At 40.1% G+C, this 16,136-nt stretch overlaps 1 protein-coding gene across 1 annotated transcript; it reads left to right on the top strand.

Moving 5' to 3' along the window:
* The first annotated feature begins 5,208 nt into the window (after positions 1–5,208).
* On the top strand, positions 5,209–15,656 carry PSMC2 (proteasome 26S subunit, ATPase 2). Its single transcript, XM_072147214.1, has 12 exons — positions 5,209–5,420; positions 6,452–6,489; positions 7,317–7,398; positions 7,483–7,582; positions 9,165–9,296; positions 10,876–10,948; positions 11,034–11,129; positions 11,815–11,979; positions 12,408–12,495; positions 14,140–14,342; positions 14,744–14,840; positions 15,352–15,656. Exons 1-12 carry the CDS (start codon positions 5,351–5,353, stop codon positions 15,507–15,509), a joined length of 1,302 nt encoding a protein of 433 aa, XP_072003315.1. The 5' UTR covers positions 5,209–5,350; the 3' UTR covers positions 15,510–15,656.
* Positions 15,657–16,136: the final 480 nt, after the last annotated feature.

Below are 16,136 nucleotides of genomic sequence, written 5' to 3'. Positions count from 1 at the left end.
AAACTGTTTTCCAAATTCAAAATGTTCTACTTTTTGGAAAGTTAGTCACCAAAAATAACTTGATAACTAACATATTCTATATGTCTTTAACTTGGCCTCATTTTTCAAACATCCTTTCCTTTTTTTAGAATGCTAGGAGGCTTATAAATTTAGGTACGATTTTGCAGATTTTCAAGAAAATCATCAAAACCTACTTTTGGAGGGGCCAATTAAGTTAGAAGTGACTTTGTAAGGTCTATATGATAGAAGCCCCCCACACATGACACTATTTTAGAAACTGCACCCCTCAAAATATTCAAAACAACCTTTGCGAGGTTTGTTAAACCTATGATCGTTTCATGAGCGTGAAAAACAAATGGAAGTCAAATTACAGAAATGTAATTTTATCTAAGAATATAAACTGAATATAAACATTAAACACTTAAAATTTGCACCTTCACAATGGGTTAAAAGGAAAATACATCTTACAATGTTTAGTGCAATTCCTCCTGAGTTTGCCAATGCCCATTTTGTCACAGTACCCTGCTATACGGGCAGAGGTGGGCACTTGGAAGGGAAAGAGTGTTTTGTTTTTGGAGGACAAAAATGCATTTAGAGAGCCTTGGTGGTACCAACACAGAGGAAAGCCCCAAGTGATACAATTTTGGAAAGTACACCCCTTGGAGAATTTAGCAATGTGTATTATGTGTATTTGCCCCTCCAGGTGTTTGATTCAATTATGCCCTAAAAAGAAAAAAGATGAAAAATTTCCCCAAAAAGTCACTTTTAGCCATATTTTTTGTAAACCACGGGGGAAAAAAGATGAATCAACCCCAAAACATGTTTAAAACTATTTCTCCCGAGTGTAGAATTGCCTCGCATGTGAATATAAATGTGAGTATGAGTACACAGTAGGGCTCAGAAGGGAAAGAGGGACATTGGCCTTTTCAAAGACAAAATCAACAGAAATCCTTTACATGTATCAGGATGCATTTGGAGAGCCCTATTTGCACCAAAACAGAGGAGAAACCCAACAAGTGACAGCATTTAGGAAAGTACACCCCTTGGGGAATTTAGCAACATGTAATATGTGCATTTGCCTGTAAAGGTGTTTAAATCAATTAGGCCCTAAAAAGGAAAAAGGTGAAAATTTTCATATTAAGGTCATTTTTACCGCCATATTTTTATAGCCACGAGGGATAAAAATTTAATAACCCCCCAAAAATGTGTAAAACTATTTCTGAGTGTGCATAGAAAATGTTGTATGGGCGCACAGTAGAGGAAAACAGAGATGTTTGCCTTTTAGAAGCCAAATTTGACATTTTGGAGAGCCGTAGTGGTATAAAACAGAGAAGAACCTGAAAAGAGATCTTAATTTTTGAACGCAAGGTATATGTGTACAGTTAGGGCCAGAAATATTTGGACAGTGACACAATTTTGGCAAGTTGGGCTCTGCATGCCACCATATTGGATTTGAAATGAAAGCTCTACAACATAATTCAAGTGCAGATTGTAACGTTTAATTTGAAGGGTTGAACAAAAATATCTGATAGAAAATGTAGGAATTGTACACATTTCTTTACAAACACTCCACATTTTATGAGCTCAAAAGTAATTGGACAAATAAACATAACCCAAACAAGATATTTTTATTTTCAATATTTTGTTGTGAATCCTCTGGAGGCAATCACTGCCTTAAGTCTGGAACCCATGGACATCACCAAACGCTGGGTTTCCTCCTTCTTAATGCTTTGCCAGGCCTTTACAGCCGCAGCCTTCAGGTCTTGCTTGTTTGTGGGTCTTTTCGTCTTAAGTCTGGATTTGAGCAAGTGAAATGCATGCTCAATTGGGTTAAGATCTGGTGATTGACTTGGCCATAGCAGAATGTTCCACTTTTTTGCACTCATGAACTCCTTGGTAGTTTTGGCTGTATGCTTGGGGTCATTGTCCATCTGTACTATGAAGCGCCGTCCGATCAACTTTGCAGCATTTGGCTGAATCTGGGGATGAAAGTATATCCCGGTACACTTCAGAATTCATCCGGATACTCTTGTCTGCTGTTATGTCATCAATAAACACAAGTGACCCAGTGCCATTGAAAGCCATGCATGCCCATGCCATCACGTTGCCTCCACCATGTTTTACAGAGGATGTGGTGTGCCTTGGATCATGTGCCGTTCCCTTTCTTCTCCAAACTTTCTTCTTCCCATCATTCTGGTACAGGTTGATCTTTGTCTCATCTGTCCATAGAATACTTTTCCCGAACTGAGCTGGCTTCTTGAGGTGTTTTTCGGCAAATTTAACTCTGGCCTGTCTATTTTTGGAATTGATGAATGGTTTGCATCTAGAGGTGAACCCCTTGTATTTACTTTCATGGAGTCTTCTCTTTACTGTTGACTTAGAGACAGATACACCTACTTCACTGAGAGTGTTCTGGACTTCAGTTGATGTTGTGAACGGGTTCTTCTTCACCAAAGAAAGTATGCGGCAATCATCCACCACTGTTGTCATCCGTGGACGCCCAGGCATTTTTGAGTTCCCAAGCTCACCAGTCAATTCCTTTTTTCTCAGAATGTACCCGACTGTTGATTTAGCATGTCTGCTATCTCTCTAATGGATTTTTTCTTTTTTTTCAGCCTCAGGATGTACTGCTTCACCTCAATTGAGAGTTCCTTTGACCGCACGTTGTCTGGTCACAGCAACAGCTTCCAAATGCAAAACCACACACCTGGAATCAACCCCAGACCTTTTAACTACTTCATTGATTACAGGTTAACGAGGGAGATGCCTTCAGAGTTAATTGCAGCCCTTAGAGTCCATTGTCCAATTACTTTTGCTCCCTTGAAAAAGAGGAGGCTATGCATTACAGAGCTATGATTCCTAAACCCTTTCTCCAATTTGGATGTGGAAACTCTCATATTGCAGCTGGGAGTGTGCACTTTCAGCCTATATTATATATATAATTGTATTTCTGAACATGTTTTTGTAAACAGCTAAAATAACAAAACTTGTGTCACTGTCCAAATATTTCTGGCCCTAACTGTATTTGCCCCTACAGGTGTATGATTCAATTGGGCCTTAAAAAGGAAAAAGGTCACTTTTACCCCTAATTTTTGATAGCTACAAGGAATAAAAGATTAAACAACCCCCAAAAATGTGTAAAACTATTTCTCTTGAGTATAGAAATACCCCACATGTGCATATAAAATGTTGTATGGGCGCACAGGAATGTTTGCCTTTTAGAAGCCAAATTTGACAGAAATCCTTTACATGTGTTAGGATGCATTTGGAGAGCCCGAGTGTTGTAAAACCCGTAAAATGACCCTAATTTTTGAATGCACAACCCTTGGAAAAATTATCAAGATGTAATATATAGTGTAGTGTAATACATGTTTTGAAATGTGCATTTTGGACATACAGGTGGTTTCCAAATATGATGTAGAATGGATGTCCAAGATGGAAATATTTCTGGAAAGTTCGGTGCCCGTTATGTGACACCCGTTATGTGATGCCCCTTAATTTGGGGTGCCCATTATGTGACACCCGTTATATGGTGCCCATTATGTGACAACTGTTATGTGGTACCCATTATGTGACACATAATGGTGTCCGTTATATGGTGCCCATTATGTGACACCCAGTCTGTGCCACTGTGAAATGTCAGCTCCCTGATTAGGAAGTCATGTTTCCTGATGTGAGAAAGACCCAACATATGATCCTAAACGCTAGCCAGAAAATACAGAAGGGGTTCACAATGATAAAGCACTTGGAATATAAATAAATAATAATAAATAAATAACTTGGAGAATTACAAAGGATGTGCAAATCCAGAGGCTTGGAGGGGAAATAGAAAACCTAAATAAAAAACATAAAACCCATAAGTGTAGTTTGCAAACTACATCCTGCAATGAAATAATCGAATAAAAAAATGAAATAATCGGTAAAATGTATGATATATGATGATATGTGATATATCAGAAAACACTCCTTCATTCATAGTTCAGGTTTTCCAGGCATGTTTCCCAATGGTAAATTGCGGCCTTCCAAAAAAAACTCATTTGGAGCACACCCTTCAGTTTTTTGTGTCCTTCCCCTACTGGTAGTTTCTCTTGGAAAGTGCTGCCCTGGTACAATATGTGTAGCCTCGCTTCCAGAAGTTCTGGCACTACCACCTCTTGAAATGATAGGAAAGTACCCCTATGGCCTGCACATCAATGTAACACGTATGAACTATACAGTGTCCTCTGCATGATGTGCACGGCCAGCTTCTTGTACCACACTCTCATTTTCCGCATGGTGTTATAAGGCTGAAGCACCTGGTCTGACAAGTCATCCCCTCCCATGTACTTGTTATAATCCAGTATGCAGTCAGGTTTGGAGGTTTCTGTACTGGTACCGCATACTGGAACAGGGGTGCTAGTGTGCAAGGACCTCTCTCTTGTCTTTGTTCTTAACATACAATAAATGCATAGTGCCGACTCTCCTGCCCTCTAAGTTTTTGGCCAAGCAACTTATTTGATTTATTCTTACAGTGCCGCATACTGCACTATTCTGGAAGCGAGGTGAAAAAAAAAAATAGTGGAAAGGATGAAACTGTGCTCCTCACCCCTCCCATCTCCACAGGGAGGCCTTGCTCGGTGACGGTGCGACACATGCTCACACCATGTGAAATGCAAGTCGATGGCAGCCATCAGCTGGTCACAGTTTGTGTGGACAGTTTCTGGCCTGCCATAAACAGTTGTGAGAACGAGGCCTTATACAGACCACAGGAGCTGCGCATGGACTGGAGTAAGGTAAGTATACCTCGTTTGCTATTATAATAACCCATAAAAAAAGGGAATAATAATTCTGGACATGCTCCACTAAGAATCCTGGTCGAGAATACATTTTCCAGGATAATAAAAGGAAACTATGCATTAAAGAAGATAACTCCCTATAGATCAAGTCTGATTTTCAAAATTTCTTGTGATATGACCTATCACTAGATAATATTAAAGCCAAACCAGAAAAGCTGAAATCCTGAAGAGGGCCGATGCATCAAATGAGACACATCCCAATAGAACTGTACTGCCCATTGGCTGCCCACTGTTGTGTCTCTGGTGGACACTATTACTGCAGGATTATATCAGCCTAGTGAAGTCTTGTGGACAGAACGGACTCCACAAAAATGTCCCCGTATTGGACGACCCCCCCTCCCAGTACACGTCAGTACTCCCCTGTGAATGCATTGAGCTCGGTCACTAGAGGCCGCCGGTCTTGTTGTAGCTTCCGGTTCCGGTTGCGCACGGAAGTAGTCCCCAGTTTGCTGTGTAATTGCGGCTGGCTCTTTTTTCTCCGTGTTGTTGTAGTCGTTGCTCTTGTCGCTATCATCATGCCGGACTACCTGGGAGCCGACCAACGCAAGACGAAGGAGGAGGAGAAGGAGGATAAACCTATACGAGGTGAGAGGCTGGTGACGGACTGAACCGGGGCCGGTCATTGTTTCTGGCTATAGTGCAGGTCACGTGACGGTGTCCCAAAGGTGCCATGGTGCATGTTATGTCCCTTATCCTACTGCATAAAAGTGTTTGTGAACTAGGCCCAAGTAAAAGAAGAATCAGGTAGCGGCTCGTCCTGCATTTCGTGGCCCGGCTCGCTCACTCTAACCGAGTGCCGTAGACCAGTATAACACTGTGGTACAGTCTCCCATTACTGGGGGTTGTCAGGATGATGATGTAAAGAGCCTGAATGCTTCATTAAAGGGATTTGTGCAGCATTTCAGGAGCATAATCGCTTGGGACACTGATGCTGTTGTTTCCAATTCCCTTATTATATTTAAGGTTAACAATATTAAAGGGGATTTCTAGTAACAACCTTTTAATGGCCTGTCATAAGGGACATCCAGAACCCTGACCAATCAGCTGCTTCTAGCACTACATGATTAATTCTCTAATAGAGATGCTGTGAAAGATGGCCAGCATGTCTGACTGAAGTCCTTAAAGGATGACCTGTCACTAGTTTTGGAACCCTAATCCAAATACTAGTTCGTATAGATGGAGCTTAGTTTCAATACCATACCAATGCCATGTTTTAAAATCTCCAGAAAATCCCTTTAATCATAGCCCCTATGCAGTCTTTGTAATAATGTTAATAGAATGTACAGTGGGACCTTGGATAACAAGCATAATTTGTTCCAGTAATGCACATGTAATCCAAATTGCTCGTATATATCAAAACAAGTTTTTCCATTTCAATAATCAATAAAGTGCAGGCGATTTATTCCACACCTCAAGAACATTTAGGCATGTGGTACAACATCTCAAACCTTTATTTCTTTTACTACTTCCATATTGTGCTATACAATTTTGTGAGGGAGGTTGGTACAGTACATGGTGGATAGGGTACACATTATTATTGTATTGTGAACCAAGTTACATGTAATCCAAGGTTCCACTGTATTTCAGAAAGTAATTATAGCTTTGCTTTTTTCCAGCTCTGGATGAAGGGGATATTGCTCTGTTGAAGACCTATGTAAGTAGAATAGTCTTTATTGAACAACAATTTGTCGTCAGGCTGGCTGGACACGTAGCTCATTGTGTGTACATTTTTAGTGCATAAAATCCTTATAATAATACATTAGCAATATTGTGTATGGGATTTATGATTTGCAGCTATAATTTATTTACTGTGTTTCCGGTGCAGAATTCACATACCACAGCATGTGTTGCTGCTGGGGCACACACTTTAATATCATCTGAATGTGCTTTTATTAGTATACCCTTTTATCTCTTTAGGACTGGCAGAGATGGCCGAGTATAGCACTCAACCTTCTTTACCAGTCTCACTAAAAGAGTTGCAGTGCACATGCCTGACCTGCTGGAATTGGACTGGCATTGTACATCCACCAAAGAAATTCTGTGTCATCTGCTGATGATGGACCTTGTATTTTTATTTGGCAATATGTAAGTCATAGCGCCACAGCGCCCACGCACAGCCATGAGAGAGAAGTAGCTGGTATTTTATTTTGTTCAAGAAGAATAGAAATACTGTTATGCTGTGCTCCTAGTGATAAGTCATCAAAAGAATGGTCTGTGATACATCACACCCTGCAAATGATGACAGATTGTTTTGTGTAATTTATGGTTATTATTTAGTTGATGTTATGCTGCAAGGTTAAGCTTGTGGTGTGTTTGGCCCATCGGATATTAGTAGTTTATAGACAGTGTATAGATTAACTGCAAAAATTTTAACATGGGTAAAAAAAATAAGCCATTAGTTCCCCCTGTTGTCATGGTCTTTTACCAACTTTTAGCTCTTAGGATTTAGTTTCTGCTAAATCATATTCTCTATTGTCACAGGGACAAAGCACATATTCACGGCAAATTAAACAAGTGGAAGATGATATACAGCAACTTCTTAAGAAAATTAATGAGCTCACAGGTACGTCATATGGTCTCTATAGTCGAATTTAGTTTAGAAAGGAAATGATTTGTGTTTTCTTAACACTTTGTTAATTCCCAATAGGTATTAAGGAGTCTGACACAGGACTTGCCCCACCAGCACTGTGGGATTTGGCTGCTGACAAACAGACCCTTCAGAGTGAACAACCCCTTCAGGTGGCCAGGTACCCATATATAAAACCCTATTAGGGTTAGGGATTAGTGGCCAACCCCTTTCCATGGTCAGAGGAAACATTAATGGTTCTGCTGAGAGGTATCCTTTGACCACCACAAATAATTTTTAATTGCTTAGAACTACATTAAATCCACCATGTTTACAACATTTAGAACTATTTTACCATTTTGTAAGTTTACTTTGGACTATTTTCTGTGCCAAAATTTGCCACATCTCAAGCCAATTGCAATAAAAACAGTTTGAGGGGGCATTTTATTATAAAGGGACTCAACCACCTCCACCAAGTGTATAGAATGCTGTAGCGACACCAGTGCAGAAACATAATGTGTTTAATCCCTGATCCGAGTAGTTTTGACTAAAATAAAAACAATTATAAAATTCAGGACCTTGGGAAATTTGGGTGCATACTGATCAACCACACTAATCAACCTGAGCTGGATGACTCCTACACAGCAGCAGGGGGGAGGGGGTATGGAGCAGCAATTAAGCAACAGTCTTTTGCCATTTAAAAAATGGCGGCTCATGGGCGCCCCCATCTTGGATGAGTTTGCGGCTTCTCGTGACGTCATCGGGGAGCAATGATCGGTTGCCATGACAGACTTGAGTCTTTGTCAGACCCGAGGCTGCATGGGCTTCTGAAGATTTGTTACAAAGAGCCAGTGGCTCATGGAAATTAATCCTATGTAAAAGCAGCATATACTGCAATGTACCAGTAGGAACGTAAAAAAACAAGTTTAAAAAAATAACAAAATATTAAAATTCAAATCTCCCCCCTTTCCCTAGAACTAAGGTTGTATAGGCCTCAAAATGGTAGCAAATGTCAGCTCATTTCGCAAATGTGCTGACAAATGGCAATCGGCTCTGACACCGAAGTATGAAAAGGTTATTAGTACACATTGTTTTAATTTGTGAAAATGTATTAAAACACAATAACGCATGTATAAATTTGGTATCTCCGTGATCGTACCAAACAATAAACTAAATGTATCATTTGGAGCACACATTTAGTCATAAAAACTGAGGCCACAAGAAAGTGACGCAAATTAGTTTTTTTTTTCTAAAAATTACGTGTTTTTTTCCCCCCCAATTTTACCACATTTGGAGTTTTTCCCAGCTTCCCTGTACACGGCATTGAATAATAAATAACGTCACTGAAAACTAAAATTTGTTACTCAGAAAATAAGCCCTTCCACAGCTCTGTACACGAAAAAAATAAAAGTTATGAAAGTGGTTAAGTAGGGGACCGCCTGTAAATGATTTCTTTTGCTTCCGGTTGATTATAAAGCCAGAGGTGGTGCTGGACTCCCTCTAATCTTTCTATGAGATACTGAGTTGTGTCACTGACATTGCTAGCCTCTGTAGGGAAACTCCCCAACTGGTAAGACATGGCAATTTACTGGTAAATGAATAGAAGGAATAGCTGAGGAACGTCATAGCATAGAGCTTCACAAAGATTATCCACAATTGTTTAGTTATTGACAATGTCATTATTTACTGAAACTGATATGTTGGGGGGAGGGGTCATTTAAACATCTTCCTTACATTATTTTTTTTCGCCTCTTTTTTTGCAGATGTACCAAAATAATAAATGCTGACTCGGAGGACCCAAAATATATAATTAATGTAAAACAGTTTGCAAAATTTGTGGTAGATCTCAGTGACCAAGTTGCTCCAACAGACATTGAAGAAGGAATGAGAGTTGGGTAAGAGTAGTTTGTATTTTTGTTCTTCCGGTTATTTTAATTTACGGTGATAATAATAAAGCTCCTTAAATCTGGCATCCGCTAAATTTAGACAGTTTGATCTCCTAGCACAAAACTGTAATATAAACAGGTGTTTACTTGAGAAATTCTATTTCAGTTCTTTATTTTTATTTATTTCTTTTTTTGTATCAATACCAATCAAACAATAAAAACAAAAATCTTAGAGGTTGTCTGGAGGTTGAAATACATGGCTAATGTCTTCCAAAAACCGTACCAAACCTGACCATGGCTTGTGTCGTTATTGCAACTCAGCTGCATAAAGATGAGTTGAGCAGTATTGAATTTCCGGCACAAACCATGGTTTGGTGTGACGCTGTTTATGAAAAACTATTACACGGGGAGTCCCATCCCCAGAACAGTCTTTAGTCTGTGAATTCCAGCCACCACACATTAAGGGATTCACAGACCAAGCACATTTGTCTAAAAAGGTGTTACGACCGGTTCAAAAAAATCTGTGACAAAATCCACTATAAGGCTACGTGCACACGTCCGCAACAGCAGACGTGTACTGTGAGCCACAAACGGAGTTTTATATTCTGTGCAAATTCCTCTGAGAATATAGAGCAGTAGTGACTCTAAGAGGCCTCTCTGTGGGCAGGCAGGCCATCACCACAGCACAGAGTTCACTAGACAGGACTCAAGTCCTCCTCCGGAAGTCCAAGGCCACCCAGGATGTATCATGATCAGTGCCATTCTAAAGCAACACATCCTTGACTGTCTGGGACTACAGGAGGAATGAGAAGGTGTGCACAGAGCCAGATTATCATTGGAGCTCTTGCCCCCAGCAATTATTTCTGTTCAGGGGACAATGATAATCAGAATTTCTAATCCATCCTTCTATTGTATTTGTGTTTTTGGGGTGCCAATAGAATTTATAGCAGGTGGCAATTAATTACTGCTTAAAGAGGACTCTGATGCAGTAGTGTTACCCTGCTAGCGTTATCAGAGCCCTCCGAAAACGCTAACAAACACTGCTGCTGAGTACAATAGAATCGTTGGACCGTGCTCAGAGCCCACTCCATAGGCCGGCAGTGACTGCTGAGCTTCATGCGGCAGTCACCACCGGCCTATGGAGTGGGCTCTGAGCACGGTCCGACGATTCTATTGTACTTCGCAGCAGTGTTTTCTTATTTTAGTAAGCAGCTCCTAGTGCTTTTTTATGGGTGACAAGTCCTCTTTAAATTGCAATGCTGGCCCTTTGCAATAAAGTGGGTATTTTTGGCATTCAGTCTCCAAAAGGTTTGCCATAACAGATACAAGGCATGATTTTTTTTTTTTTGACGATTTTGACATTGAAAAATAAGCCCCAGCATCAACCAGGATAAAAAAAAACAAAATATATTCTTCTGTGACACGATGGGGCAGATTTAACAAACTCTATAGATCAGAATTTTTTTGTTTTCTACACAGAAGAATGGTCTTTCTGCCAATATTCTCGAGGGAGAAAGACACTTTTCCAACAATTCTATATTAGAAATTTTAACCTGGTCATTTATATTGTATTTTCTTTTATGTACAGTGTGGACAGAAACAAGTACCAGATTCATATCCCATTGCCTCCAAAAATCGATCCCACAGTAACTATGATGCAGGTCTGTGTCCATGCTGCCATTTTAATTCTTGACAGATTGCTCTGATGGATTTGTTAGAATTTTACAATATCTGTCTCCTATATAGGTGGAGGAAAAACCTGATGTTACTTATAGTGACGTTGGAGGTTGCAAAGAGCAGATTGAAAAATTAAGGGAAGTTGTTGAAACTCCATTACTTCACGTAAGTAGTTTTATAGTTGTTCTTAAAGGGGCAATTTAGATTTCTAGGAGGTCAGAAAGAAATGTGTATACATGCCCTACTATAGCTCCCAGTTCCTGCGTAGTTCCAATGCTCTGGTTGTTCGGAACTACACCCTGAGAGAAGTTTTGGAAACTTACAGGAACGGCTTCAGCTAATGGGCCTCCATGGGTCATTGGACAACAAAGGAAACGACTTCCTCCAGTAAATGGAAGGGTCATCTCATGCTCCCACACGGTGATGACATTGGTCAAAGTTGGACCAATAACCTCTCTGGAGGTTAACTGTATCCATACCTGGAGAATCACTGGAGCTCCTGGAATGCGGCAGCATCTTGTGTCTGGTCGAAGGGCCAATGATGAAAAGGATCTTGCAGGGGAGATGGTGTGTGTATCATAGCTACTATTCCAAACTTTGCAGTATTGCAGGAGGTGTACATAATGAAGCCAGACAAAATATATTATAGTTTATTTAGGAGGACAGCCCCCCTCCTTGATAGCAATGGGGCTGTGACACTTGAAACGCCTCCATAGATGCACCACAAGTAAACCAACACTCCCCTGCTGCAGTAGTAGCCCCTCATACATGTACTTTAGAACTTTAGTACTTTATAGCTATAGAGCATGTCCTAACCGTTGTGTAACTTACTTTTTCTTGCTCTCCACAGCCAGAACGATTTGTTAATCTGGGTATTGAGCCCCCAAAAGGAGTGCTTCTGTTTGGTCCTCCTGGAACAGGAAAAACTCTCTGTGCTCGTGCTGTTGCTAACAGAACAGATGCTTGCTTCATCAGAGTTATTGGCTCAGAGCTGGTCCAAAAATATGTTGGAGAGGTAAGTGGGTTTTTTTTTTCCTCTCCTCTCCATGAAGGGGTTTCCCAGGCTAATATATTGATATATCAATAGAATATGTCCTCAGTATTTTATTGGAGGAGCAGCAGCTGATAATCGGACAATAGAGCAGGCAACTTCTGGATCACATCCCATATATCACGTGCTAAGCTGTAGTGACTTTTTAGCCACTAGACTGCAAATGCTCACAGGAGTGCTGGTTTTTGAGCCCCCACAATCTGATATTGATGACTTATTTTCAGTATAAATCGATATTTTCAGCCTGGAAAATTGTTACACACTACTATGCTTACTGTGACATACTATTTCATCTAGGCTATTGGTAGGACTCCAGTGTAGCTGTGGCTAAATATGTGAGTTTTACTTCACTGTCAACCCCCTCATTTTACAACATCTTTGGATATCCTTAGGGTGCACGAATGGTTCGTGAATTGTTTGAGATGGCCCGGACAAAGAAAGCCTGCCTTATTTTCTTTGATGAAATTGATGCTATTGGTGGTACGTATTGCTAGTGCATTATAAGCTTTTTCGTTTTGCATTGTTTTTTCCATTGTTTGCTCCTCTCCTTATAAACATCCTCCACATACAGATGGCATTTATCGGGTTAGCACTCTTGATTAGTGCCAACACTGATCACTAGTGTTAGCCAAATGTTTGCATAGATCCAGGCACTGTGACTTTGGTAATTCTCTTGTTATATGTGGCCTCCTTCCTTCTAAAAGTTAGTTTAACAATTATGCTAATGAGCCTAAAGTGGTATTTGCCGGTTGGGGGATACCAAAGACCCTCCCTGCTGTAGCCCCTCTGTGATCTGGCTTTACAAGCTGTTACACCACATCACCCTCCCCTCTGCTTCCTCAGCACTTGCAGAGCACGTCCTGCTCTTAGAAATTAGAGGTCATGGATAAGAAATATAAGAAGGTTACCACAGTCACAACACCTGGATCTATGCGTCAGTGCCCCTGGTTCACAATACTAAATTTGGATGGTAGATTTCCTTTAAAGGGAACCTGCCAATTAAACTAACCCACCCAAAATAAATACTTCATAAAACTAGGAATAAAAAGCATTGCGTGAAAAAGGCACCATACAAGTCTATGGAGATGCATCAAAAACGCATTGCACTCTGAGACACTTGCAAGTGCAATGCGTTTTTCACGCATCAATTGCCATAGAAAATATAGAGAGTCCTTAGTCCATTTCACACGCATTTTCTGCGCGTGAAAAACACATTGAAATTGCATTGAAACCGCGCGTGAAAAACTGACACTGAACAAACTCTGACTGAAAACTGATTGCACTCTGATGCAAAATGCGCGGTTTTCACTGACCAAACTCTGATCGCACCCTGACCAAACTCTGACGTGATCTGCAACGCAAGTGTGGAAGGGGCCTTAGGCTGATGCCACACGTCACGTTTTTGGACCGTTTAAAGCATGCATTTTCAGTCCTTTTAAAAATGCATCCGTTTTTGAATGCTTCCCATGTTTTTCACAGCTGATTAAGGTTCAAGGCAGCCAAACACATAGTAAACATTCAAAAAAGCATGCTTTAAAATGGTCCAAAAACGTGACGTGTGGCATCACCCTTAGAAATCCATGGAGGCATGCTGTCATTTCATGTGATCGGATACATACATGGGGTATATTTTGCAAATGTTATTGAGTAAAGGACATTAGGTGACATGAAGTGCTGAATGGTGAGGAGGCATTGGAAGGAGTAGATGGGAAGGACTTTATGATCAGGACACACTACCAGGTAAGATAACATAAAGTTGATTGCCCTGGGCAGTATTTGTTGAGGGTGTTTTTTAATTTTTTTCTAATTGCTGGTGAGTATAGGTTTTTCAAACCATGAGAGCACATACCACAGCAGATCAAAAGACCCTGCATTGGGATTGTAAATGGAGTGCAGCAGGTCAAGGGGAAAAAAAAAAGGACATTCCATGACCTCAGTTTAGCGCTGCTCAGCTTGATGTGAAATATACTGTTCTTATGTATAGCGGCAGTATTAGTGCTTATTATGCATTTCTGATGAGTTCTTAAAAATTCTATGGCATTCTTTTGTGTTACATGATACAGATTTAGGAAAAAGTGCAAGGAATAAAGCTCTTAAGCCTTTCATGTCGTCTTGTGTTGTTAGGCGCTCGCTTTGATGATGGAGCTGGGGGTGATAATGAAGTCCAGAGAACGATGCTGGAGCTCATTAATCAGCTTGATGGATTTGACCCAAGAGGAAATATTAAAGTATTAATGGCCACAAACAGACCGGATACATTGGACCCTGCCCTCATGAGGCCTGGAAGATTGGACAGAAAGATTGAATTCAGTTTACCTGATCTTGAGGTAAAGAAAAATGAACAGTTTAACCCTTGATTGCAAGCAGCTGCCACTTTGCTGGTAAAGATGACATCTCAACTTCTCAGCTAATATCTTTAGAGCACATAGTGTTAACTAGCGTCTTACTGAACACGTGATGACATGTTTATCACGTGTCGTCACGTGTTCAGTAAGACGCTAGTTAACACTATGTGCTCTAAAGATATTAGCTGAGAAGTTGAGAGGACAACTCAAATTTAGAAAATCTGTAACTACAGCATTAGGTTTTAATCTTTAGTCTCCTGCTTCATAACTTGGTATGTTTAGGTTTGAAATAAGAAACTAGCCACATTTTCACTTTTAGGACTTTTATCAATCAATACTGCTTATATCCTAACTTATGCACTTTTTAAACTTCCTTTTTTTAGGGACGCACCCACATATTTAAGATTCATGCCCGGTCAATGAGTGTTGAACGTGATATAAGATTTGAGCTGCTGGCTCGCTTATGTCCCAATAGCACAGGTAAGTCATTTACTTAACCATATGTTCTTGTTGTGCAGTATTCAGTAAAGAAGTTTAAAAGGAACCCTAAACACTTAAAGTAAGAAAAAAAAAAAACCCTTCCCCTTATTTTCAAACAACCTCAGAACCCACCTGTTCTTGGAATTGCTCCTTCTCCATATGTTTCTTTGTACACTCCAGTATAGATTAAGTCCTTCAAGGCAGGATCATTTTACCATTTGTGCCAGTTCAATTTAGTTTTGTGTCTTCATAAGCCTGCATTAACACTGCCGTATGGGGGACGTATATACGGCCTATATAGGTCCCCCATAGACGGCGCCCTACAGGAGCAAGTTCAGCACTGTATTGTTTTGCACTCACAGCATTATGGCTGCGAGTTCTACCCCAGTGGAAATCCTGTGTCAGAAACCAGCTGAAATGGTCTTGTTTCTGATCCATTTAATGCTGCTGTACATACAATTTGGTAAAGGACGAATTCTCATAATGTATGTATCTGATATTTTCTGTCTAGGTGCTGAGATCCGCAGTGTGTGCACAGAAGCAGGAATGTTTGCTATTCGAGCGCGTCGCAAAGTGGCCACAGAGAAAGACTTCTTAGAAGCTGTAAACAAGGTTATCAAGTCATATGCAAAATTCAGTGCAACTCCCAGATATATGACCTACAACTAAACCTTATGATCCTGAGCTGTCCGACCACAATTTGTGGTCTGCGTAAAGCAATGGCTTTGTGTGTAGAAACAATATTCCCTCTAGAACCATATTATTATGTAATGGGGTATTACCGTACTGTTTGAAATAAAATACTTGAAATCCCTCTTTTCTTGTGCATTTATTCTGAAGATATTGTATCAAGAAGAAAAACAAAACACTTTTTGCTGTCAAATTATTTTATTTTGATTTGAGAAACTATTTGTCCATAATCTGTCATTAAGCAAACAATGTCATCTATGAAGGCAGCTTCACTTGTAGTATTTAACATAAAAATAGAGATCTAGAAAAATAGACTATTGGCAATTAACACAAACATTTTCCAAATAATTCAGTAAATACAATATTTAGAACATTTAGTAAAACATTATCTTCAGCACTTTCAGATGTCAGTGTAACGTTGGCTCTTTGTGAAAGACTCAGGAAATGGCTTACAACTGCAGTGTAGGTGCTAGTAATAAAAAATGTTTGTGGGGCTACAATAACCCAAAGGGCCAGTGATTGTCAGTAAGACAGATATTTCTTTGTGCTATAAAAGCATGAGTCATGCTGGGAGGAGGGTCCTGCAAGAGCCCAGGTAATGCAGAG

This window comes from Engystomops pustulosus, chromosome 4 (genome assembly GCF_040894005.1).
Source record: "Engystomops pustulosus chromosome 4, aEngPut4.maternal, whole genome shotgun sequence".
NCBI lineage: Eukaryota > Metazoa > Chordata > Amphibia > Anura > Leptodactylidae > Engystomops > Engystomops pustulosus.
Note: the sequence above shows the minus strand (reverse complement) of the source record. Positions and strands in the feature narration are given on the sequence as shown.

What these genes read in the sequence shown, in the direction of transcription:
- PSMC2 (XM_072147214.1), top strand. Translation starts at nt 5,351, where the DNA reads ATGCCGGACTACCTGGGAGCCGACCAACGCAAGACGAAGGAGGAGGAG. An exon ending in TTGAAACTCCATTACTTCAC is followed by an intron (nt 11,130 to 11,814) that starts GTAAGTAGTTTT and finishes TGCTCTCCACAG; the next exon opens with CCAGAACGATTTGTTAATCT. An exon ending in TGAAATTGATGCTATTGGTG is followed by an intron (nt 12,496 to 14,139) that starts GTACGTATTGCT and finishes TTGTGTTGTTAG; the next exon opens with GCGCTCGCTTTGATGATGGA.